Genomic DNA, 27,353 nt, shown 5'->3' on the forward strand with positions numbered 1-27,353 from the left:
TTTCTGTATCACCCGTTTAATATCATCAGTTTACATGTGATTACTGTCCGTACAGTCATTTACATCAGAACCGTACAGACGTGAAGACGAGCAGGACTCAGGAGAAGCAGCAGGACGAAGATTCACACTCCTCATCATCGTGTGGATGAAGTTTGTGAATCTTCCCGTTAATCTCTGAAGCAGGAAGCTGTGGATGAAAACGCGCTGGCTGTTTGCTTTTCTGGAGCTCTTTGCTTTTGTTACTTGGGCGTCCTGACTTGAACACAGTAAAACCCTCAGAATGAGAAGCGCTGTGGTTTCCTGTCAGCTGATCTGAAAAGAACCATAGACAGGAAGTCATCCCGAACTAAGGACAGGACAGGAAGCCTTCACCGCTCCAGGACTCGGGGGACGCTGCTTTGATTTAGCTTTCGTTTAACCGGATCAGCTGCTGCGCGTTTTCTCACACTCACCTGAGAACCAGCGACAGGAAGGAAGGGACAGAGCATGAACACGACTTTTCAGAATAAAACACAGAAACTGTAACAATAATACAAACATCAGTTTTAAACTATAATGTGTTAATGTTTGGAATCAATCACAGGCGCCTCCCACAGGCAAACACAGGAACAGCAGCAGGTATGACGGGACGATGAGCGCCACCTCCAGGCCAGGCGGGAAACCGCTGCAGTCGTTTTGTGAAAAACCTTAACGCACAGAAGTGCCGCTGCATCAGTGAGACATGTTAGGGTTTAAAACGATTAAATAAAGCTGTTTTATTATTGTTTATAAACACAATGGAAATGTGCTCATAAACATGTTGGCGCTCCGTGTTTGAGGGTCAAAAGCTTCGTCCAGCGCCATGACTGGATTTGAAATATTGAGGCGTAGACGTAGAGCACGGAGGGTTTTGCAGCATGCGTACACTTCAGGGTTAGAGAGATATTCTCTGGGAGAGTCTGAACAGAATGTCCTGAACTAGATATTGGAATCAGCGGTAGGATGAAAATGATCAAGGCTAGGCAGAGGGGTGTTTTTCTTTTCTGTCTCTTTCAGAGGAAGGAGCAGATACGAGGCGAGGTCGGAGGTGAGCAGGTGGGAGGACTCGTAGGGATCCAGCAGACGTTGGTTCTGGAAGAAGCTGTACGGCTCGCTGAGGGTCATCCTTTGTGTGAAGACAGACGGCTGTGTCACTTAGGGGGCGAGGCGTTTAACTTTTCAACTGCCAAAGCAAATCGTTTTAATTCAATTCAGTTGTATTTATATAGCGCCAAATCACAACAAAAGTCGCCTGAAGACGACAGATATTTCTCCTGAATTCCTTTGGAAAATATTTGACACATGCCCGAACCCTTCCTGCAGGTGGCGCTAGCCCTGATACAGCTGCTTCATCATCACCACATGGAAAACATCAGAATTCTGAGTTATGAATTCTGTTATTCACCTTTAGCACCACACCTGATCTCAGGTGTGAAGGTGGCCTCTTGGTTGGATTTAAATAAATGCTGCTGCAGTACCAGCTGTTGCCTGCAGGGGGTGACACACAGAGGCGAGTTTCTAACAGACCCCTGCTGCTGTTTTATGGCTTTAAAGGGTTAAAAGTAACAAGGTGAAGAAACATGGGAGGAAAAAGCCTTAAAGTGGGCGTGTTCTGCTTCTCCTCACTCCTGCAGCTCCGTGGTTTGGATTACTCATTAGGAAAGGACCTGGTGTTAAGCTTCATGTCCACGGACATCGTGAGTTTTTATAACCTGAGCTGAAAGACGTGCTGCAAGTGAACAGAGCCGATAGAAAAGCTACAGAGGCGAGAACGACCACTGAAGAGATTCTGGGGTTTGGACATGACAGGGTGACCAGCAGGGGGCGACTCTGGTGTGCGACTGTATACAAGTCCATGAGAAAATGAGCGCAGGGAAGTCTTTCCCGATGAGTCGCTGGTTTCACGTCTGCTTCATTAAAAAACAAAGTTTATTTTCTAAATTCTGGTCCCGTTAATACAAAGCAGGAGAGGGGCAGAGTGGGCGGAGCCAGGTGACAGAAGGAGAAGGTTTAAAGATGGTAGTGACACCTGCTGGGATGTTCAGATGTCCACTGGGAGTGAGCAGAATGGACAGGATCAGACGTGAGTCCAACAGACTAATGGCTCAGTTGGTCTGAGCATGTGCAGAAGCGGGAAGGTGGAGCTTCAGGCGGGAAGAGAAGAGAAAGAGCTCAGAGGAGGTTCATGGACGTAGTGGAGAGGGTTGGAGGGTGCTGGGATGGAAGATGATTCGCTGTGGAGAGCAGCTGACAGAGGAAGGAGACAGAGAAGCAGGCTGTGGTGGAGGATGGAGGCGGGGCTTCCATGAGTACAACAGAGCCGCCCACTTTCAAAACACCACGAAGGCGAAAATGCTCAAAAAGGTGCTCACGGTGGAAACGTCTATGCTGCATGTAGGAGGACATCTCTGGCTGCGAGTACATGAGCTCCGCCCACCTGATGTTCAAACGTTCTTTTCATGAAGGACAGCCATGAAAAGAACGTTTGTGTCAGATAAAGAAGGATTATTTTGAGTCGTGAATCATGCAAAGCTGCTCTGACAAGTCCACGAGTCCAGAGTTTCCTCCCCCTCTTCATCCCTCACGACATCACGTTTAAAGTCGACCATCAGGAAGTGACCGATGAGCAGAGGAAAATCAGCAGCAGGTGAGCGCAGGTGACGAGGAGGAAGAGGAGGAGCTGAATTCAATCTTCTTGTTAAAGGTGAAAAGATGATCGACCTGCAGACGGCGTTGAGAATGCAGAGCTACAAACAGGAAGCTAAAGGGCTGCGCCGTTCCCTCACTGTCTGGTTTCAACCCGGGCATCCAACTGAGCTCCCGTGACTCTGGGAGCAAGGCTCCGCCCTCCCATGACTCGCCGTCAGACGTCGCTCATGTCGAAGGCCCTCATCAGCAGGTCTAGGTCGCCCATGTTGGCGGCCTGGAACAGCTCGGGGCGGTCCATCATTGAGATGGCGATCCGCAAGGCGGCCCAGATGTTAGCCGACATCTGCTGCTGGCTGCAGCGCTGACTCCGCCTCTGCTGGTTCAGCGCCGTGAGGAAGTTACTGACCGCCTCCCTGCAGGACCAGGACCGGGGTTATACAACTACATCGCCGCAGTAAGACTGGTCTGTGTGAGGTCAGAGGTCAGTGCCAGGGTTACCTGTGCGCTCCCAGGTTGATGCAGCTGATTCCCAGGTTGTACCGCGAGCGGATGAATCCGGGCTGCAGCTCCAGAGCTCTGGTGTACGCCTCCACCGCCTCCTCGCTGCGGTTTCCGTTGGCGAGCGTGGCTCCCAGACGGTTCCACAGCAGGTAGTCCTGCAGAGAGAAACCCCGCCGCTGACAGCGTCACTGCTCGTATGAAAGGACCGCCACCATGTTGACGTGTGTGTGTCTGCGTGCGTGTTACCTGTGGCCTGACAGACAGCGCTGCACTGAAAGCTTCCACCGCCTTGTCGAAGTCCGAGCTCAGGTTGAAGAGGACTCCCAGCCCGGTCTGCAGGTCGGGATCCACACAGTCCAGGTTCAGCAGAGCCGCCTCCTGGAAGAGGAGCAGCACGTCCTGCAGCTCACACCTGCGCACACACACAGCTTGGTTCCATCCAATCACAGAGGAGTTGGAACTTTACAAGAACAAGCTGACTGAACTTCATACCTGGCAGGTGTGGAGGCGTGGGGGCTCCTGCACGGCATGGCCGGGGAGCCCCGTAGCGGACTCCTGCTGTCCTGGACCAGGTGTTTATATCGCGGGTTGTGACAGATCCAGCGGCGCAGCACGTCGCCGGCCTCCCGCTGCATGCCGCTGTTAGTGAAACTGACGGCGAGCGCCATGAGGGCCGGCAGGTTGTTGGGGCGGAGCTCCAGGCACCTGCAGCAGGTAAAGCAGATTAGCTCCAGCAAACAGTTAGCATGTCAGGGTTGAATATAAAGCAGAGCTCTCCAGCATGAAGGCGACTGACCTCTGCAGCGACACGATGGCGGCCTGCTCGTTCTCGTTGTCAGCCTGAGTCATACCCAGAAGCTGCCACGCCTGAAAACGTGAAGAAGAGGAGGAATGTGAGAACTCACTGATTCTGATTTGGACCGAGCACAAACGACCTGGCTGAAAATGGTTGGACATCTAAACGTCACGCAGCTCCGGTCAGCCCGTTTAGGCCCCGCCTTCTGTGGGACCGCTGGGTCTCGCCACAAACCTCTGCCTCGCTGTTTTTTTCCTCGCTTTCAGTGCCATGCATCATGACACAAAGATGAAGGCGTTCGCACGCAGCGCTCACGCGTGTTTGTAGTGCTGGGCGTGTGTGATGATGCTTAGCCTGGTGGTGGTGATGTACGTTTTCCAGCTGCTGGTAACTGTAATCTGTATCTGAGGGGAAAACGATATTCAGCACCTTCACTTTATTTTAACATCGTCATCACCATGGTAACTCGGTGGAAAGGCGTGCCTTTTCTGGCTTCCTCTTTGGACACGATTGTTTCCGTCACTGAACTTCTCCTAATTTGTCTCTTTGCCGGTGCAGACTTCTCCGCCCCTTTCTCTTCCTGATGCAGTGAAATGTGGGCGTGGCAGACTGCAGGCCACGAGCACGCGTCACCAACACGTGCTTGGTGGTACAAACAGAACTGGCCAGCACAACGTTTCATATGTCACATGATAACTTTCATCTCAACTCCCCCCGGTCGTGTTTCTTCCTGTTAAAAGGGAGTTTTTCTGCCCACTGTTGCCATAGCGCTGGCTCATAGGGGTGGAGTGTTTCTCTGGAGTTACATAAAAAGCCTTGAGCAGACTGTTGGTATGATTTAGCTCTACATAAACAGAAGTGAATTTAATTCGATGTGTCAAATTATCTGGATGAATCTGAGATCCTGACATCGGAAGACGGCACACTGAGGTGATAAAGGGATGGACGAGGTTGCAACAACACTGTGGCGTTTAAACAATCCTCAGTTTGACCTTCATCGTCTTCATCGTGTCTACGCTCTCTCACGTCCAAATAAAACAAGCTGTGATCAGCTGTTGACTCTGAGAGCACAGGATGAGACTCCCATCGTCACATCTGCGTGCAGATGTTTCTGCGTGCAGATGAAACATCATTCACGGATGGCTTGCTGTTGCAGACCAGACACAGTGAAACGATGAACAGCTGGGCGCGTCGCATCACCTCTGAGTCCTGCGGGTCCTGCAGGATGGCGGCCTCCAGCAGCAGCACGGCAGTGTTCAGGTCTCCCTCCCGAGCTTTCTCCTGAGCCTCGGCGAAGACGTTGGGCCAGTCTCTGTACGGGTTGTTGGTGTTGAAATAGTAACCCTGCAGCGCACACACACACATACACACAGAGACACACACACAGACACACACACAGAGACACACAGACACACACACACACACACACACACACACACACACACACACATACACACACACACACACACACACACATACACACAGAGACACACAGACACACACACATACACACAGAGACACACAGACACACACACACACACACACACACACACACACACACAGAGACACACAGACACACACACACACACACACACACATACACACAGAGACACACAGACACACACACACACACACACACACACACACACAGACATACACACACACACATACACACAGAGACACACAGACACACACACATACACACAGAGACACACAGACACACACACACACACACACACACATACACACAGAGACACACAGACACACACACATACACACAGAGACACACAGACACACACACACAGACACACACACACACACACACACAGACACACACACACACACACACACACACACACACACACACACACACACAGACATACACACACACACACACACACACAGACATACACAGACACACACACATACACACAGAGACACACAGACACACACACACACACACACACACACATACACACAGAGACACACAGACACACACACATACACACAGAGACACACAGACACACACACACACACACACAGACACACACACACACACACAGACACACACACACACACACACACAGTGTTACAGTAAACTCTGCGGTGGCGTTTTAACAGGTGAGTTATGAATAATGACTACTAGACCTTTCTGTAATGCTTCACAGGCTCCACCCTTTCCCGCCTCTCTGCGTGTTAACATGTGTGCGCTGACATTTCACCTTCCTGCCCATCTTTTTATTGAAAACATTTTCCCAGCATGCACTGGGGCAGTCATTAATAATGTCAGATTACTGCTGCGCTGGATGTTTGGCCGCTTTAATCTGCAGCTGGCTTCAGATCAGCTGTGGGCGCCTCGGTAATCCCGCTCTAATCCCTTCTCTGCTCAGGTGTTACATCATGGCGGCGTGGAGGTGACGCTAACACGCTACCAAACATCTGCTCACACACATGAACACGGCGCAGACGTCTGCTGCCTTTTTGCTCGTCCCCCCTCGGGTCACCTCCGGTGTCACAGACTCGATCTGCGGCGTTAGCGTCGCGCTGCAGCGCTAACTGCAGCGCTAACTGCAGCGCTAACTGCTCAGAGTAAGACTGGAGGAATCTGAAATGTCGTCACGCACACGTCTGCAGTATTCACCGAGCTGCTGCGGAGACACTGACAGCTCACGCTCGTTCGTCTCAAACGTTGGTTTGTGTGAATCCAACTTTCACTCAGTGCTTTCTGGAATTCTGGGATTTTTCCTGTTTTTCCAGATTGTCTGTGTGTGTATGCCACATTTACATATCTTTGTGGGGACCACAATTTGGCATGTTACTATACCTGTGGGGACCAACAGCCCTAATGGGGACGAAATGTGTCAGGGTTACAGTTAGGTTATGGTTAGGTTTGGGTAAGCAGCTGGGAAAGCATTATGTCAATGAGATGTCCTCACTGAGATATGAAAACACGACTGTGTGTGTGTGTGTTTCTATCTGGAGGCTTGTTCTGAGCTCACCTTCTCTGCAGGTGAGACAGTGGGCGGGACCGGCTGCTGGTCCTCGGAGTCCTCCAGCCAGTTCCTCCGAGCGAGCTCCTCCCACTCAGCCTGCATCTTGTCCCAGAACTCTGTGTCCGACTGTCAGACAGGAAGTAGACAGACAGATGCTGAAAGGTAAACAGGTCAGACCGCCATGGCGTACCCACGCCCGGCTCACGCAGAGCACAGAGGCTCAGACCTCCTCGCCCACCTCCTTTCTCTTTTAGGCTTTTGACGCAGCTGACTCCTTTCAATGGGGAGGAGCAGCAGGAGCTCTACTCCGACAGCCGGGCCACCTGCAGAGGACGCTCCTCTCTGCCGCTCGTATCTGTGACCTCGCAGTTTGTGACGACAGGACTGCAGAGCAGCGAACCCACAGCTTCACCCTCTAAACAGGGACTCGGTCGGTTTGCCTCACCTTGTATGTGAGGAGCAGGATTTTAATCCTGGATTTAACAGGAAGCCAAAACAGGAGAAACCTGCTCTCTCTTTCTAGTCCCTGTCAGGACTCTTGCTGCAGCATTTTGGATCAGCTGAAGGCTTTTCAGGGAGTTTTTAGGACTTCCTGATAATAATGAATTACAGTCGTCCAGCCTGGAAGTAATAAATGCATGAACTAGTTTTTCACTCAGACATGAGGACCTGGTCTGTGCTGCCACACGTCTTTAAAATAAATATCCAGTGTTGTTTCCTGCACGCTGCAGTATGGCCGGGAACAGTAATGTGTGCAGGGCAGCGGTGGGATTTATGCACACGTGAAAGGTCACAGTTTAAATGTGCAGCGCCGTATAAATACTGGATCAGGACGCCGTCCATCATTAAACACTCGTCTGCCATGAATATGAAAGCGGCGCGTCTGGTTACTGGACCAGAGCGTCTTGAGCCGCCGTGAATATCAGTGCTGTCAGAGCCAATCAGCTTCAGAGAGGAGGCAGCGCAGCAGGCAGAACGTCCTGCAGGAGGACACCGGCCGGGCGAAGAAGAGTCACGCTTTCACGTCACGTGCGGGTTTTCACCGCGTTACCTGCACTCAGCTGCACGCTGTCAGACTCGGCGTCAGCGACATCGATGTTAATAAAACGATAAATCATCATCATCCTCACGCTCGAATGAAACACAACTGATGAAGCTGCAGGTGAATCGCAGAGACCTCACAGCAAAACTGATCTGAGAACACCTGCGGACGCTCAGGTGACAGGAAGTACACGCCATCTGTTTCTGAGCATCAGCTGACTCTGAGCGGCAAGACAAGAAGACGAGAGTTTCCTCCTGTCAGTATGTCACAGACGAGACTCAGAGCGAGGAGACGGGGGAGCGAGGAGGCGGGGCTCGGCGTGAGGAGCGTTCGTTCGTGACATCAGTGTGACGAGGGCTGTGTCCCAATTCAGGGTCTGCAGCCTCAACGATCCTCAAGGGCCGCGTACTCAAAGACCGCTAAGGCCGGAAGTGCGAGGCTTGTGAAATGGGACGGTCTAGCCTCCATTGCGCTGCCCAGGTTGCCTAGCAACCATGATACTAACAGCTGGAAACGTGTCATACAGCTGTGTTTGACAGAAATGAAGGAGAAAATCTTTTGTTCATTTGTTTGTTCCTACATGAGCTTTGATCATTCTCTGTAAGATGAAGCTCAGCTATTGAACGGCGTGTATTTTAAAATAAAGGCTTTAAAACCAAGTTAGTACAAACGTCACTAATGTCACATAACTTTGCCGACATGTGACCAACAGGAATGTTTTAATGTTCTTCGTTATTAAATATTTGCACATAAATAAGTGACATAATATTCAGTACTTACTTAAAGTTTACTCTTCGGCCGCCCCTCATCTTCCGTTTTTTTTTGGCAAAATTATCCACACCCACCGCCGCGCTATGCATTCTGGGATATGTTGGGCCACGAAGTCTACACCGCCACATCCTTAAAATTCAGGGGAATGAAGGACGCATTTGAGGGCCGCATTTCGAGCAGCCTTTGAATTGGGACAGCCTTCGGCGCGTCGCTGTGACGTAATCGGCCTTAAAATGCGGCCTTTAAGGCTGCAGACCCTGGATTGGGATACAGCCGAGGACGCCCGTGTCAGCGTGTTCTTACCTCCACAGCAGCTTTCGCCCGGACAAACTCGTCCTCCAGAGACTCGTTCCTGAGCAGCAGAGAGCGAGTCCGTCTGCGCTGCCGGGACGCCCCGCAGTCCTGAAAGCCCGCGCGCGCGCACACACACACACACACACACACACACACGTGCACGTGCACACACAGCAGCAGGTCAGTGTGAAGGAAAACAAAGTGACTGGGACAAAGTCACAGCTGCATCTGATGCTCCTCGGCTAACCTCCAGCGGTCTGCACTCGTTTCTCCCAGGCTGCCTGAACTGCACACTGTCACTACAGATGGCAGACACACCGGGCCTGATCTCAGTCACTTTTGGCACTCACCTCTCAGTCAGAGCACTCGCTAACATCGTGCCGTGGTTCAAAGGTCACGATGAGGCGAGCGCGAGGCTGAGCTGCAGCAGCCAAACTCACCGTGACTCAAACCCACACCAGGGTCTCCAGAGCAGCACCCGCAGTGTGTACTCGCACACGGGTGAGCAGATGCAGTACTGCAGTAGTATTTGCAGCATGAGCAGTGGCTGACCTGCGTTGAAGAAATGAAGTCGAGGTCGTCGAAGCTGTGGATGTTGAAGCTGTTCTTGGTCAGCGGGTCGGTTTTAAACTCTGCCGACCTGAAGGAGAACAGCACAGTGTTAAAGGGGACCTGCTGGTCCTAATTTTGTCAGTGTCTTCAGGTGAGCCAGAAGCTCCGCCTCCACCTTTCTACTCTCGGACCTGTGTGATGCCAGAGAGTACAGATACCCTTTTATGGTGATCCCAAGTTTAGAAACTCAGATGTTCTGTTTGTGCAGGAAGCTGGTTCAAAGTGGGCGGAGCTAAAACTGCGAGTTTGAGACAGAGGACGAGCCCAGTGTGAGGTCATTCTGAGCCGGGGTCATGCAGAGCTACGTTACCACAGCAGTTCACTGGACGAGTGATGGGAGGTGCATCTCTTCTCGTATCTCCTCCTGCGCCCGCCGTCCTCCACGTCCAGGTTCACCTCCTCCCATTTCTCCAGAGGAGACGACAGGCTGACTGCAAACACAACAACATACCTGAGGTCCCATTATTATTCCTGGTGTGTGTGTTTATCAGTAATGAAGATGAGACAAGCTTCAGCCAGTAAAAACACAACATGGGAAGTGCAGCTGGGTGTAAACAGGAAGTGGGAACTCATCACAGTAAAAGCTGCGATTAAAGATGCTGCTCCTCACGACTCGGTGAGTTTAAAGCTTTTAATGAAATGAAGCAGTGAGAACCAAAGTGATGAAGGCCTGAGTGTATTGATAGATGGCTTTATAGCAGACGTGGGGCAGAGCCACACTTTTAGCTGATTTATTCGTCAATGACAAATTAAAGCTGAAAATCTGCCACAGTCTCAGAAACAGGTCCACAGATGAACCCGGAGCTGTGGGTACCTGTGGACGCCTGAGGGCAAAGAAAGGCTCACGCTGCGAGCTTTGAGGTCTGACAGGTCCAGCGTGGCGAGACGGCGTTCAGTCCTCAGGAGGCAGCAGCTCACACGTGCTGGAACAAGCCGCGTCATTTCATGCTCGGGCTTATTTACGACGATGAATTTATGATGAAGACACTTTCCCATCGTTCACAGCTCCTGCTCCTCCTGCTCTCAGGCTGAGCTGCAGGTTTGAGCGTCTCTGGGCCAGATGTTGCTGCAGCTGTGGATGACGGCGTGCACTTTCAGTAATAAATATGACTACATGTTGTAATCGGCTTTTCTCCCGGGGCGTCTCTAGAAGACGCACAATCCCTCCACAGGGATCAAACTCAGTGAAGCTCGGGTTGAGAGATTGAAACCGTATTTGGTCATGTGACTGTGGTCTGAAGGAGGCGGGGTCAGTCTGCTGCCTCACCTGCTAATCAAGGTGAGCGGATCACCTGAGAACTGAACACAGACCCTGCTCGCTGGCCTTGTCTCGCCTTTTAGATCCACGAACACAGAGACTCAGCCGCTCGCCTCCTCGCTGTCACGTGATAAAAACTGATGATGATGATGGCGTCGGGTTCAGGCTGCTCTCTGAGACTCACCTGAGTCCAGGGAGATCCTCTCAGGTGTTCTGGGACTAGCGGGCAGGTGTTCCACCTGCACCTGGATCAGCTCCGTCTCCTCGGGTTTGGCTCGGCGTCGCGGACTCTTCGAGCTGCCCTTCTTCCTCAGAGGGCTCCTCCTCCGCTCCTTGTTGCTCCCCCCGCTGCTCTCCCCCAGCTCGCTGAGGTCCACCAGATCCAGAGCTGTGGACAGAACTGCAGACAGCGGGAGAGGTGGACTCGTTACCCCGACAGGCTCAGTGTCTGTGAGAGCGGTCGGCCCTTCACTTTGGTGTGGATAACAGACAATAACAATATTTAACTCAGAAGTCAGAAGATTAGTGCTCAGAGTACTCACAGTACTCAGAGTACTCCGAGTACTCACAGCATCACAGTTTCGAGGTTATTTAAAACAGATTTACTGCCTCGGCTCAGCCTCGGAGGCCGACGAGCTCGGTTAGGACAGGGCGCCTCCTACACGCACGACCAGCTGGGACTGAGACGCTCTGGCCGACCTGCAGCGTTCGTTCATCACGGCGTCCACGAGCTGGAGGAGGTGGCTGTGAGGAGGCGTCCGTGTCCACCCACCCTGATCAGTGAGTTTAACCATCGAGCCTTCAGCGGTGTTAGAGGAGGGTTACAGCAGCGCTCAGACGTGTTCTTGTCACCGCGCTCAAAGACGAATAAAGTTTGAATTGATCCACGACCAATAACAGAACGCGTGACTCTGTGACCTCTGAGCGTCTCCCTGCAGCCCGGAGCCCAGGCTCGGATCAGATAGAATTTCAGCCACACCACCTCCTCCCGTCCTTCCCCTCCCCTCGTCTTCCACAGCTCAGCGGGGCTCCTCTTCCTCCTCCTGACACGTCGACAGTTTTTATGTAAATGCAGAAAGAAGCAGCACAGCAGCCTGAGTTTAATGTGAGGAGGAGGACAGAGCAGACAGGAGGACAGAGGAGGTCAGAGGTGCTAATTAATGGCCGGTGTACCTGCTGAGTCGGAGGTGACAGATGGTTCACAGAGGAGGAAGGAGGACGGCCAAGGGCGGAAAGTTAGAGTGCAAGAAAAGAGAGGAGATCAGAATGAGGGGAGGTTAGAGGAGGAGGTTTCTTCTCACAGCTCAGTCATGTTTAGCAAATTAAATAAAACAGAAATGGATCAATAATGTTTCCCCTCGTTTCTCCTGCACGAGGGCTGAAAAAGAATCCTCACACTGAGCAGGAGGAGGAGGTGGAGGAGGAGGTGGAGCCCCGCTGAGCTGTGGAAGACGAGGGGAGGGGAAGGACGGGAGGAGGTGGTAATTAGCGGGAGTCTACCTGCTGTGTTGGAGGTGAGCGGTCGGGCGGAGGGGGTGTCGCTCCGGGTCTCCGACAGGAAGTCATCGATGGAGGGGCTCAGTAGGGGCCGGCTCTCCTGCTGCTCCCCGACCAGCTGGAGGGCAGAAACAACGGGTTAGAGCAGACCGCCGAGGAGACGCAATAACACAATAACCCCCCACCCCAAGGCACATACTGTAAGGCAGGGGTGCTCACACTTTTTCCGCATGTGAGCTACTTATAAAATGACCAAGTCAAAATGATCTACCCACTACAAAAATCCAAAACATATACTTATTTATAAATATATTGAGGATTCTTTATATCTAAAATGTATATACATGCATAACCGCAATATCCAATATTTCACAACACAATTAACTATGTAAATTTTTTGTCATTACCTGAGTTTACTCTGATGACTTGCACTGAATTGAATCAGCCAGGGATGCATAGTCCGGACAGTAGCTGCTGACGGCCAGGTTTAAGAGAAAAAACCGAGAGCTAAAAATTGGAGTTAACTCGCTGACTAGCTTGTCAGTTTTACTACACTTCGCGCCGCTGTTTGCGCATGCGCAGCGACCTAAGCGTCAGAAAAAATTTGCTGTCATCTGACTGGCTTCCCTGTATCAATCAAGTGACGGGATGGATGATAGGCTGGCATCTATTTTTTTAATGCCATGCGATCTACCAATACTACCTTTGCGATCGACTGGTCGATCGCGATCGACGTATTGAGCACCCCTGCTGTAAGGTAAAGACTCCACAACAATGCAGAGAAACCCAACAATCATATGACCCCCATGAGCAAGTGCTTTGGTGACAGTGGGAAGGAAAAACTCCCTTTGAACAGGAAGAACCAGGCTGGGGAAGGACAGGATAAAGACACGCTGTGGAGGAGAGACAGAGACTCTTAACAACTAAAGATGAGTTCGCTGCTACGTAGGACTCTGCATGTCTCTGGGTGGCTTCGTGTCCAGAGGTCAGAGGTCACGTTTGACACCATCAGCTATGGTTACACTCTGTCAGGACCTGTGAAAGTGAAGCTAAAACATGAAGCAGAAATCTACGCCGGCTGCTTTTAAAAGGACGGCTCAGTCAGGTGACAGGATGGAGCGGAGGAGGCGGAGCAGCTTTTAGGGCCCTGCAGTGATTGCAGGAAGCCGGCGCGGCAGAGCGAGCCTGTCACATTATGAAAGGATGATGAGATAACTGGTCCAAAGGTAATGAATGTGTCTGAATGAGGCACAAACATGTCGCCTCCACACGCTGGTGTCTGAGCGGAGCCTCCTCACAGCGGCACGACTCAGACACACAAATGAATCACAGCTGCCGCTGATTTCACCGGTGAATGTCTCGTTCATCCGAGCCGCTGCTGAGGGAGCAGGAGAGGCTGAAAACGGCCTGCAAAACACCAACCGTGTGATGGAGCACATGCCTGTGTCACAGCAAACCTTCAGCACCGCTCGAGCAGCAAATGAGGCGCCGCGTTCTGCACCGCAGGCGCAATCCGTGGGCGCGGTGCGCTCCCGGCTCTGACCGGGCTCTGTTACACCTGCAGAGGAGCCAGCTGGTGTGGAAACACCGGTGGATATGTCTGTGAAGGTTCTCAGTCATCCAGGTCATCGTAGTCAAAGGAGCTTGCAAAGAAAAGCGTCTGGACTTCTTTAAGTTTCCTGAAGACGTTTCATCCGAGAAGCTTCTTCAGTTCAAAGGTCAAATGGTGGAGAGTCCCAGATTTAAACCCAGTGGGACTCTCGGCCAGTTGACCTTAGAACTGAAGAAGCTTCTCGGATGAAACGTCTTCAAGCAACTTAAAGAAGTCCAGACGCTTTTCTTTGCAAGCTCCTTTGAAAACACCGGTGGACAGATGTGCCCAACAGGCCGCTCTGCTGCCTGCCAGCTCTGAAGCATTCTGGGAAGTGTTAAATCCCAGTCTGATGCCAGATCACAGATTATTTTATGTGCCTTCCTAATCCTAATCCACAGCGCTGTGTGCGCCACATGTTTAATCCCATGAAGAGGCGAGCAGCACCGCGCAGATTCACTGTGAACTGATCGCTTCAGAATAAAGGCCCAAAGGAAAAAGGATATGAAACAGCACGGATCAGGAAACATATCCGAGATCATAAATCCAGAATGAGATGGGAGGATAATCCAGAGATAAAACAGCTTCAGAGTTTTATCAGCTGAACCAGGAAAAGTGGAGGGAAAAGTCTGGATGTGACACAGAGCGATGCTTAAAACCGTAACGTCGCTGGATGACTTCCTGACCACGTCGCAGGAAGAATGGCCAAGGAGGCGTTTGCTGTTTCAGGGCGTTCCTTTGTCATCGGGGATGAATCGGTCTCACAGTTGTGTGAGTCACGAATCTTCCCAGCTTCCTGCACATGTTCATCCTGCTGCTTTAGTTTTAAAGGTTTCGATGACCTCGGTGAATCCTCACTGCCGTGTCTGGAACAGAAAACTCTCCCGAACTCCAGCAGGGATCCGACTCTGTGCCCAGGACGAAGGACGAGGTCTCCTTTTCCGACCTGGTGAGGTCTTTCAGCTCATCCTCAGAGTTCATCTGACACAACAAACACACCGACGACACTGTTCTGTCTTCCTGTCGCTGACAGATGATATTCAGATCATTTTTCAGTGGGCTTAGGGTTACAGTGAGCGTCCGGTAAAAGTGTCGACGAGGAGGAAAGAGGAGAGCGGTCAGAGCTAAATGACTTTGGTGCTGCGTTTAAAAGCCGGGGACAGCGCGGGGAATCGCAGCGCCGCGGCTGTGTGAAGGTGCGGCAGCTGGCAGCGATGAAGTTTCTCTCTGAGCGGAGCACAGTAACGGCAGCTGCAGCAGAGCGGAGGGTCAAAGGTCGGTGACATGATCACACTGAAAACTGCGTACTCTGCAGACGGGAATAAGACGGTTGTTCACTCAGACTAAACCTGAGAAGTCTGACAGCGGCGGCGGGACCGTGATGCACAAAGAAATGTTTCAGCAGAGCAGTAAACGCGCTGACCTTTGACCTGCTTGCTGTGAGCAGGAACTAAATGTCGAGCTGCGAGGGGGAACAAACAACTACGGTGGTCATGCCAACCTTGGTCATCACGGGGAGGAAGGGGTTCCCTTCAGAGGATGTCTTTTTTACCAGGAAGCTCCTTCAGCAACAACCTTTTCCCCTACGACAGGCAGACGGGCAGGGTCGCCGTGATGGGCGGAGCCAGAGGCGGCGAGTCGTGATGTTGTGTCAGTCTGTGCAGAAAGGCTTCAGGTTTCACGCTGGCAGCTTTTCCGTCCGGCTCAGTGGCGACGAGGACGTTTCTGATCTGAAGCTGAAAACGAGGAGACTCACCAGAGCTCTCATCTGTGCACGCTGTCCACCTGTACCCGATCTTTCTGCCGCTCGCAGCAGGTCCGTAAATAATTCACATTAAAGTTTATCTGAAGAATTTCTAGAACAATCAATCAATCAATCAATCAATCAATCAATCAATCAAGGCTTTATTCGCCACGTGCAGGTTGCCCTGCAGTGAAATGGGCCCCCCCCCAACCCTACACACACAACACAGACATCACATGGGGACACAGGTCGGAGATCGGTAACATTACAGAAAAACACTGAAATATACACTACAATGGGAAAGTACAAGAGGAAAAAAAGAGACCTCTACTCATGCTGGGCTCCTGGGAGGACAGCACAAGAACAGGAAACAAAAAACTCCTCTGCACAGAAAGCACATAAATGTCCACAGCACAACATTATGGAGCACGTGACCAGCCACAGGGTCGGGTGGGGGGTGAGGAGTAGGGCTGCCACGATTACGTCGACTATCAGACTCGTCGACGACTGATTTAATAGTCGACGCGTCGTTTGAAGCTTTGTAAGATCACAAAAGACGCAGGAATAAGCAGCAGGATTTAAGAGTGTAATAACGGACTGAAACAGAAGATGGCAGCACTGCATGTACAAGGATTCCAGCTGCCGTTAAACCCCGAAGAAGAAGAAGCTGTGTCCCAGAATTCATAGCGCAGCCCAGCTCAGTTTCCAACAATGGCGGCAGCTAGTTAGTTTTAATATTACTCTTATTATTCTTTCTGAGTCACAAAATAAACGTTTAACATATTTTCAGGCGAGAATGTAGCTGTGTAAACCTCAAATATCTGCTCAGTTTATCAGGACACCACATATTTTCAAAAGCGCTCCGACGTTTTCGGAGACGTCTGTTACCCACTAGCTCGATAGTTAGCCGGGGGCTAGGTCACTAGCGCCGTGAGAACACCGGACTCCCGGCAAATTGTTTTCAAACCCACCGCCGTCTTTCACTGCTCAGGTTAAATATATATGAGTCACTTAGATAACTTAAAATGTTATTGTTTGGCTTTTTTTTAGTATTTTATTTGTTCCTGAGTAAATCGGTTTGGCTGAGATTAAAGTTTTTACACAGCTGAATAAACGTCAAGCAGACAGCTGATTATCAGAAGTGTGAGATGCTGGAGAATATACTCCGGTGTCCTGTTATATTTTAGATAGCAAGGAGTTTATTAAACTTCACCGAAACAATCTGCAAATTTCATTAAAATTGAATAAACTATCATCTTGTCTTTATTTTTAGTTAGCACAGACCTTAAACACTTCAAGCTGTAAGCTAATGATAGTTATATAAGACCAGATGCTGCTGGTGCAATAAGCTGTAGTTTTACGTCCAATGGATGATGATCTGATTAGTCGACTATCACAATAATCGTTTGTGGCGGCCCTAGTGAGGAGTCATCCGAAGCAGCACAGCAGCCATCCTGACCAGTGCTACCATTCCAGTGCGGGCTCAGATCCGCCGTGTTCCCAGGAGGCAACAAGCATCGAAGGCGTTTGGAAGAGGAGGGGGGACGAGTGTGTATCAGTGTGTGTGTGCGTGTCCAGAGTTCAGCTGACACAGTGTCCTTTGCCCCGCCAGGCTCAGTAAACAGTCTTCCAGCCAACCCAGGTGGCCTTGGATGGAATGGGAAGAACAGTCTAAACACAGTCGTTATCAGGGTGTTGTTGTTCGGCTCCAGCCTTGAGACCACAGGTAGATATCTTCAGCATCCTCGATCGACAGTCCCGCCAAGCACACGATCCTCCATGTCTGCCACCCGTCCATCATGTATCCAGCAGGGAAAGTCCCTCCAGGGCACTCGAGCTCTCCCGAGCCCAGACTTCTCGTTAAAGGGTGTCAATAGCATTCAGAGACCAGTTGATCAAATCCATAATTCTCTTTAGGTTTTAGAAACAGACTGTGAGAGAGTGTTCAGGGAAAGTAATACACACGAGACGAGACAAGGACACAAGAACTAAGCAGGGAAGATAAGGGAGAGGAGAAAAGTGCGACGGCCTTCGCCCAGGGCCAAACGAGAGCCATTCTGTTTTATTCTGCAGAGGGAAGTCATACGTAAACGAGATGGCTCTGTGATGTCAAAGGAGCTTGCGAAGAAAAGCGTCTGGACTTCTTTAAGTTGCTCGAAGATGTTTCACCTCTCATCCGAGAAGCTTCTTCAGTTCTAAGGTCAGATGGCGGAGAGTCCCAGATTTAAACCCAGTGGGAGTTTCCCCCCAAAGAGGCTTTAGCTGCTGAAGACAGCTAAGCTCAGCTCTCTCTGACCATCACTCTACTGCACATGGGCAGTAACATCGGGCGTAAATGGAAACGTAACAGACATCCAAAGACATCCAGCTCCCTGAAACCTGGACTAACCTCAGCAAAATACATCTGTGAATAAATATAATTCAGGCACGAGAACCGCGATAAGGTCCGATCCACTAAAACTCTGACCCGGCCCTGAGGAACCTGCAGCTCAGGTACGACAGGTGAGCTGGTTCACCTGCTGCCGTTCAGAGGGAGGAATGGCGAGTCGTGACGAGCGCCAGCGGGCAGAGGAAGGCGAGCTGAGAGCGAAACGCGCCTCTGTGAACTCGGCAGCTGTAATCAATAAAACATCATCTGCAGTTTTATTATTAGAGCCGTGATGGAGGCCGAAAGCAGCAGCGCCCCACCACCACCATCATTAATGGATGACTCGCTTAACACAGACATCACGCTACAGCGAGTGACCGAGGGGCACGCCGCGTTCAGAGGTGGCTCCAACATATATGACATCACTCTGAGGTCATGTTTACGTGAGTGGACGCTCTGACTCCAGACTCAGGTGTAGGGCAGCCTCACGCCGCGCTCTAAAGGTACTTGAGATAAGGACACATTTCAAGCGTTACACAGTGATTGGACAGTTTTTGTGATGTCATCCTGCATCAGTGGGACAGTTCCTGCTCTCCAAGAGCTGACAGAGCAGCGGAGCAACTAAAGTAATGGGTAACTTTTTACTGAGGAGTAAATCCATGATGACTCAAAAGAGTAGTTCAGAGAGCATCAGTGATCAGATTATTCAACCAGGAAGGATGTCAGCCGGACTACATGGTTCTACTGTGATTCTACTGTAAAAATAGAAGACACACAGTAGAAACTGAGAACGTATCTGTCTCCATCTCTCTGTTCTCTCTCCCTCACTCTGTGTGTGTGTTGTGGAGATGCTGTCAGACTATAAATAACCTGCTGTTGTGCTGAGCAAACAGTCCTCCATCAGTGCTGCTGCAGCACATCCTCAGTGTGCAGCCAGACTACTGCAGTACTCTGCTGATACTGCAGTACCTATTAGTCACGGCGAGTCTGAGAGCTGCCCTCCATCACACTTTGCGTGTTTTTTTTATGAAACATGGGCCATGAAGCGGCTGTAACAGCTGATCACATAAACAGAAGTCTGCTGTCAGACGGGCGGATGCTGGGGGAGGTGGAGGGGTGATGCCTTTAGTGTCGCTCAGTAAATAAAGCGCAGGTTCAGGCGTGGTGGGGAAACTGTGCCAAGGACGTGAGCTGACCCCAGAGAGATTCAGATCCTCCCGCAGCGCTGCTGCTAATTAATCTTGGATGAGTTTCCCCCCGTGGCTCTCCCAGCTCCAGCCGTACTGTAACTACAGCAGAGGACGCCGAGCGGCAGCCTGCAAACGCGCTCGAGCTCAGGGCAACAAAGAGTCTGGGTGTAAACAACGGCAATGCTCTCAAACACACCGCTGCCCCACCATCTTCAGTGTAAAATCGCTTTGATCTTTCATATTTGCCACGAATTGCCAGGACAGGCAGTCTGCTAGCACCAGCCAGACACCTTTGACATAAACACACATGGTAGTTCTGACAGGTGGGTGGAAAACCCCTCGTCCTCAGACGGACTCACAGGTGCTGCTGATGACCACTGAAACTTTACTGGCCTCGTTTGGTCTTTTCCAAAACACTCTGACCCCGCCCCTGAAGACTGGGCGGTCACTGAGGCGTCAGATATTTCTAGTGTTTAACTGCGTCCCAGCTGTTTGCTTCTGTCTCGCTCAGTGTGCACAGGTGAAGTCGATTCAGAGGAATCACGAACACCTGAGACATGACCTCGTAAACTCCGCCTCACATCTGCAGCACGCCACTCTGCTCAGTGGACCGAAAACCACAATCTCCCAGGAGGCTGTGTGCATGTGTGTTTGTCACTGGGATCAGGCTGAACACTTCCTGCAGCAGCACTGCTGAAGCTTCCCTTTCACCGAAGTTAATGAACAAACGTATGAGACCACACGACCCTGAATGCACCACAGGTGGAGAAACATGGCGGCAGCATCATACAGTCGCTGAGCTCGCTTACTCCATGTTTGAAAGCTGGTTGAAATGGAGCAAAAGCAGAAGTGTGAGGCCTAAAACTCTACTTCAGTGTTAATGAAGGATCCTTTCAGCTCGGAGAGCTCTCACTGAGCTGCAGGACGAAGCTCAGCCCAAATCTGAGACTTGTGGTCTCTCTTGTTGCCTGATATACCGTGCTTCCATGTCTGTTTGCACACATTTCAATGACTCGTTGCACTAATTGCCCATTTTCCCTGCAACATATAAAGCAATGCTCCAGATGTTTGCATAGTACGGTCCGTTAGGTCCTTCTGAGCAGTCTTCACTGTGGAAGTGGAGCCCTGGGAAGCTCTCTGTGATGCTCTTTGATTCTCTCCTTCCTCACATTCACACTGGTAATGAGGGCGGACGTGCCCTTTCTCCAGCCGAGCGCCCTCCCGAGATGTTCACACTCCTCCACAGAGGAGGGGCAGATACTCACTCACAGTGTTCAATGACAGGGAGAGAAACACTGGGTGGGGACGTTTGTGGGGAGGAGAGCCCTCAACCGGGCACCAGCTCCGTCTCCTCGTCCTCACTCTGCAGGCTGAGCTCTGCGTAGCCTCACGTGACCCAGTTCTCCACCTGCTGCAGGTTCTTGTTAGACCGACCCTGGAGCTCTCAGCTTCAGAGCAGAACCAGGACCACCAGCTGCAGGACGGCCGGAGACGGCCCGGGGATGGCAGCGGCTGCCCTTTCAAAATGAAAGCGAATTTTCTGCTAGTCAGTCAGATGAAAAATAATGAAATAAAAATGCTAAAATGTGTCAGCGTGTATAATCCAAACAACTGAAGTGTGATTATGAGTCAGGAAGCTGAGCATCGACCTGTGAAACGTAAGGAAATGATTTTCTGTGCAGCTCAGCATTTTATTGAATTGTATTGTCTGCCTGTTTCTCTGCTGATCGCCCCCTCCGGGATCAGTCTATTTGCTGGTGTTTGAAGGACTATTTTTCCCTACATTAAAAACATTATTTAAATATTAACTTATTGGTGCTTCTGTGATGAAAAAGTGTCCTGATTCTGTCTTTAAAGACGGAGTTTCACAGGAGGAACTGGAAGTGAGAGAAACCTCTGGGGTGGCCAGAGCTCTACACGTGGAGCTGAAGCTGTTTGGAAATGATGATGGAGCAGCGAGAGCGGCGGTTTGTCACAGTGCAGTGATTAAATCATAAATCTGCCTGCTCTGCGGCAGCTTTACGACCCTCCACCGATGACAACCTGCACATTGTTTCAGTCCCTGCAGGAGCATCACAGGCAGATTCCCACAGTTCTGCAGGCCGCAGTCTGAGCACAGAAGCCCAGACATCCTCCAGCAGGTGAGTCCCAGCTCTGCCCCGGGGTCAGGACATGAAATGGTCCAGGGGGTGCTCTGGGCAGATGCTGAACCCTCCCTCAACTGGATCCTCTCAGAGCTCCTCTGATCCCGCAGACGCATTTCATTCATTTGACTCTGAATGCTGAGCTGTGACATCCACTTCCACCACTTTCTGATTCACAGACATTTGAGCAACAAAAACATTTCTCTGCAGAAGCATCGGAGAGACCAGTCCAGCACCTCTTATGATCACAATATCTGATTTTCAACACCCCACTTCCTTTTTTACTCTTTTTACATGTGATGCTTTGTTCACAGCAAACGCTGCCTGATTGTCAAGTAAAAATATTTCTCCCACAAACTTTTTCTCCTTGTGCTGAAACGTGTCATTCATTCAGCATTTCACATCACGGTCGCTGACCAGAACTGAAAACCCAAACCACAGCCCTCAGAAGGCCCATCTGCCAGCACAGATGGACATCCATCCAACCAACCGTCCATCAATTCATCCAACCGGTCATCCATCCAACCGTTCACCTATCCATCCATCCATCTGTCCACCCATCCAACCGTTCATCCATCTATCCATCCAACCGTTCATCCATCTATCCATCCATCCATCCATCCATCCATCTGTCCACCCATCCAACCGTTCGTCCACCCATCCAACCGTTCATCCATCCATCCATCCATCCATCCATCCATTCAACCAACCATCCATCCATCTGTCCATCCATCCAACCGTTAATCCATCCATTCAACCAACCATCCATCCATCTGTCCGTCCATCCATCTGGTCATCCATCCAACTATCCATCCATCCATCCATCTGTCCATCTATCCATCCATCCATTCAACCAACCATCTATCCAACCGTCCATCCATCCAACCGTCCATCAATTCATCCAACCGGTCATCCATCTATCCATCCATTCATCCATTCAACCAACCATCTATCCATCCATCTGTTCAACCAACCATCCATCCATCTGTCCGTCCATCCATCCAACTATCCATCCATCCATTCATCCATTCAAACAACCATCTATCCTACCGTCCATCCATCCAACCAACCGTCCATCCAACGGTCCATCAATTCATCCAACCGATCATCCATCCAACCTTTCACCTATCCATCCGACCATTCATCCATCCATCCATCCATCCATTCAACCAACCATCCATCCAGCCTAGGGCTGGGCGATATGACCCAAAATTCATATCTCGATATTTTTTAGCTGGATGGCGATATAAGATATATATCTCGATATTTTTTTTTAAAGCCATAAAGTAAGAACAAAAAGAGAGTTCTTAGTCAAAACTGTGTCCCAGATGTCACACAGGCACTTTTATTAACATAGAGCAGATGTAGATAAAATTTACTCAAAAATAAATTATGAGCATTTATTAAATAATAATGCTCCATAAATAAAAGAAAACAATGTTGTTTTTGTGCATAACAAAAAGCTCACAAATGTGCAGTCAAAATGTAAACTAAAAGACGAGCACTATAACAAAGACAGATTTCACAGCTGCTCTGTTCCCAACTTGTACTGCGTGACTGACAGCCTGGAGTTTTTAATCCGCTTCGCAACCACGTCTCTTGGTGCCATTTATGGTCCTTATACACAGTAAGGTAATATTACGTTGAAGCACAGTACGTATCACTCCGCGAGGCTCAGCCGTAATGCTCTGACAATCCATCAAGCGGTGCAGCTCCGTAGCTTACCAAAGTCGTAATAAAACATTTTTGGACAGATTGCTGAGCGCCGTGTTCCACATAAAATCGGTTCGCGGCCATCAAGCACAACCAGAATTCATACATAAGGCGCGCTGTCAACTTTTGAGAAAATGAAAGGATTTTAGTCCGTGCAGCACCTCTGGGCTGCATGGCGTTAGCGTGGTTAGCTCGTTAGCGTGGTTAGCTAGCTAACACGTTGACGCCGTCCAGCCCCACGCACGGGGCGATGCGCAGTAACTCGTTAACGGAGATTTGCCGTGTCCATCTTGTCGCTTCCTGCAGGTGAAGCGATGGGGGAGGAGGGGGAGTTGTGTTCAGTGAAGGAGAGGCGAGGCCGAGTAACGTTGCGTAAAGACGAAAGTGGACGAAAGAGAGGCAAACTTGCGGCTCCGCAAGTATAATTATAATGTAACATAGACTATATCGATATAAACGATATTGTCACATCTTATATCTCGTATAAAAATATATCGATATTTTTTAAAAACTCGATATATCGCCCAGCTCTAATCCAGCCATCTGTTCAACCAACCAACCGTCCACTAGGGCTGGGCCATATTATACCGTTCACGGTAATACCGGTATAATGTTAGGCAACGATAGGAAAATGAAATATCGCGATAGAATATGAGTAAAACGCGCATGCGCACTGCCTTTGTTTTCATACGCACATGGCCGATTGTTGAGTGAAACAGATGAACCAGAATTGGTTTGTAAAAATGGTGCAACTTCCGTGATGTGGAACTGGTTTGGTGTTTGTCCGTCAGATACACGACAAAGCACATTTTTTTTGCAGAACATGCAAGCGGCCGTGGTTATTGTCGTATTTGTCGGACTAAGATGCTCTTAAAGCTGGGAGTAATCTGGGTCCTAAACTCCGTATCGTTCAGGTCAAACAACACTGCAGCATCACTAAGAGTTAAAAACTGTCTAAATTCCTTCATCTTTAATAAAACGATCAGCATTGCTGCTTTACCAGGTGTAACTATAAAGTTTAACTTCCAGGCATCCATGAAAACAAAATTTATTACATTTAACGGAGTTAGAAGCTAGCAGGAAGCTAGCGGAAGTTAGCTCGCTAGTTTCGCTAGTTACCTAAGGTTCAAGGTTCTTTATTTGTCACATGCATAGTTATACAAGTATAACACACAGTGAAATGTAGCCTGATATAGCATGTTCTGACTGAGAGATTTCTGAAGCATTCAAACGTACAGCTCTGCTATCACGTCCAACATAAATGAAGACAGGAAACTAAACAGCAGTGACCTTTGTAGGGTTACTGAAGTTGGGCTAGCTGGTATATAATGATGTGCTACGTGATCGCTAGCGACACAGCTATGTTAGCATAACATAAACAGTGAAGCTGGAGGACGAACACTAACACTTTTTCCACTCCATAAAAGTTAACGTGAAGGTTCCTCATGGTTGGAGACAAATGCAATCGCATAGCAGGATGCTGTAAACGGACCAAACTTCAGTCAGAACAACTGAGATAATCCATCCACAATACGAGGTTAGTCATTAATATACTGCAACAACATGGGAATAGAGCAGCTGCAGAGAAATCAACATTAATGAATCAATGGTACAGAAGTGGAGGAAGCAAGAAGAATGAGTTTAATAAAGTTTGATTTATCTGACTGCTTTGTTTCGCTTAATGTGCCTTATAATCCCGTGCACCTTATGGTCCGAAAAATACATATTTGACTTTTTTATTTGGCACACTGCAGGTTAATGTTGCAAAGCAGCTCTTTTTAACTTCAGTGGATATTATACATGGTTATGCTCAGGATATGTCAGCCCATTTCTACTGGAAATGCCTTTTGGTTTAACTTTCAGCAAGGAATTTGCATTTGCACCGTTAAATTTTTATAAAGCTTTAATGTACATAAAAACCAGCTTCTTGTTTAAGTGAAAATAAATGGAAGGTTGTCTTTTTGCGCTAGTAATGTTGTGGAGTTGTATTTTGTCTCGCATCAATTATATCGTCAGTTATATCGTTATCGCAAATTTTCAAATATATATCGTGATAAATATTTTTGGCCATATCGCCCTGCTCTACCGTCCATCCATCTGTCCATCCATCTGTTCAACCAACCAACCATCCATCCATGCATCCATCCATCCAACCAACCAAATATCCATCCATCCATCCGTTCATCTTCTTCTTTTTATCCGGTTCAGGGTGGCTGGATCCTCTCCCAGCTGAACAGATAACCTAACATCCAAACACTTAATCTGCCTTTGTGTTGTTAGGAGGAACCCAGAGAGAACCCACACAGGAAGATGGAGAACCCGGTCAGTGCTGTTAAAGCACCACAGCCTGAAATGTCTCTGACAGTCGCTGCTGGAGTTTTTATGATGACACAAAGAGGAAGGTCAGGACTTCACTTCTGTTTGCTGCTGAGTGGATCAAAAACACTCCAGCCTGGTGTGCTCCTGATGCTGATCCAGTGACAACAAACACAAACACAGGTCTCATGCCTCCTCTGCTGCTCACAACAGTGACTCCACTAAAACGACATTTAGACACGCTACACGACGAAAAGCTTCACCAGGTTAGAAGAATGACGGAGGCGGTCGTCAGCAGCTGAACTTTGCCTGATTAGTCACAGCGATGGTTTACAGGACTCTTTTTAATCTTAATAGAACACTAAAGAAACTTTCACACCCTGACAGGTTCAACTCTGGGACTGAGGTCAGTTTCATATTTCAGCTGTGAAGCTGTAATCTCATATGTAACGTTCATATTAAACCTGAACGCTTTGAGACGTTTAACAAACGAAGGAAGACGATGTTTTCTGTGGAGCAGTGAATAACCGTGGATTCTGTTCTCAGATCTTATGGAGCAAAGAGGAAACATCAGAGGTCCAGATCATTCAGGAACACATCGCAGGTTATAATAATGTCAGGTGCAGCATTAAGCTGTTCCATTAAAAATGGAAGAAAGTGATCAATAAAAGTGCTGATGTTCACTTTCTAAACACAGGAAGCAGGCTGATCTGCAAATGTAAAACGCGGAAATATCTGTCACAGCAGAAGCTGCAGTCAGTCAGTTTTATGCAGGGACTTTTACATCCTTTATTTATGCAGATGAAAACTCAGCAGACATAAGAATGATGATGATGATGATGATGATGATGGTGTGGGGACAACAACACAGAGTCATTTCTTTAAGCCCTCCAGAAACATAAAATCTCAGGTATGAGCTCACCTGGACCTGGTACATGTCTCAGTCCTGCAGCTTTCAGCGGCAGGCAGCTGGAGGCGAAGCCGCCAGCAGTGCACCTACACCCGGTTTCAGTGCGACAGACGGCGCGGTGTCTCTCCGGAGGCTCCCCGCCTGAAAGCTCCGCGTCCGGCTCTGACTCGTCCGAACGCCTCAGGCTCCGGGACGCATCTCACTCCGCTCCGGCCAGGGGAGGGACGAAGGTGGAGCGAGCAGAGCCGAGCCGCTCCGAACAGCTCCGAGGTCAAAGCACACCGGCGAAACACAGCCTCTTCCTGTCAGCGCTTTCACAATAAAAGTCACAGCTTTAAACTTCATTATTTAAACGGGCTTTCTGTTGAATTACTACCAAATTAATGGAAACCACACATTTCGGCACTTTTATTTATGTTATTTTAGTTTTTTCTGTGAAAAGCACTTTGCAAATAAAGATTTTTAGGCATTGAATTCAAAGTGTCAGACCTTTGGTTGAAAAAGCAGATAATTTGGAGGGTAAGCTGTCAGAGATCGGTGTGTGCTCTATGTCCAAACTAAAACACACCTAATCTCTTTGGTGTGTCCCACGGTTACAGGCTCTGTTAGAAACTGAACTCAGATCAGTTTTACATCCACTCCAAGAGACTGAACATCTGTGAGTGTGGGAGTGTTGGACCTATGGCTGTGTGACGCAGAGGAGCAGGAACCTGGATGTTTGATCTGGTTGTCATAATTCCCTGCATGAAGCTTCACACACAAAGTGCATTCTGGGTAAACTTTCAGGGCTCATATCAGCATGTAGGACAGGTGTCTGCTCAGCACAGGTGAGAGCAGATAAAGGTCTCCTTTGTACCTGCGTGTGATGCCAACGTCCAGCCCTCGGTGTCAGAATATTTCCTTTGATATGATCACCACGCAGCTCACAGCTGTTGTTTGTGATAGT

The 27,353-nt window shown here is 49.4% G+C and overlaps 2 protein-coding genes across 3 annotated transcripts in view; one reads left to right on the forward strand and one right to left on the reverse strand.

The window, feature by feature from the left end:
* On the reverse strand, positions 1–26,620 carry pex5lb (peroxisomal biogenesis factor 5-like b). Of its 2 annotated transcripts, XM_026149222.2 has the most exons (13): positions 26,420–26,619; positions 12,435–12,549; positions 11,119–11,334; positions 9,987–10,107; positions 9,617–9,704; positions 9,074–9,172; positions 6,964–7,083; positions 5,165–5,308; positions 3,965–4,035; positions 3,661–3,873; positions 3,415–3,580; positions 3,166–3,323; positions 1–3,080 (listed from the first exon to the last, which is right to left on the reverse strand). In XM_026149222.2, the coding sequence occupies exons 1-13, from the start codon at positions 26,432–26,434 to the stop codon at positions 2,882–2,884; spliced, it is 1,725 nt and encodes a 574-aa protein (XP_026005007.1). In that variant the 5' UTR covers positions 26,435–26,619; the 3' UTR covers positions 1–2,881. The 2 variants fall into 2 exon arrangements, with proteins under 2 accessions (XP_026005007.1, XP_080148497.1); XM_080292371.1 differs by lacking the exon at positions 11,119–11,334 and having other exon boundaries at positions 26,420–26,620.
* The window catches only part of LOC113010259 (uncharacterized), an 86,006-nt gene that overhangs the window by 45,680 nt on the left and 12,973 nt on the right, over positions 1–27,353 (forward strand). The gene's annotated exons all lie outside the window — the stretch shown is intronic.

The sequence above is a fragment of the Astatotilapia calliptera genome, chromosome 18, assembly GCF_964374335.1.
Source record: "Astatotilapia calliptera chromosome 18, fAstCal68.1, whole genome shotgun sequence".
In the NCBI taxonomy this organism is placed as follows: Eukaryota; Metazoa; Chordata; class Actinopteri; order Cichliformes; family Cichlidae; genus Astatotilapia; species Astatotilapia calliptera.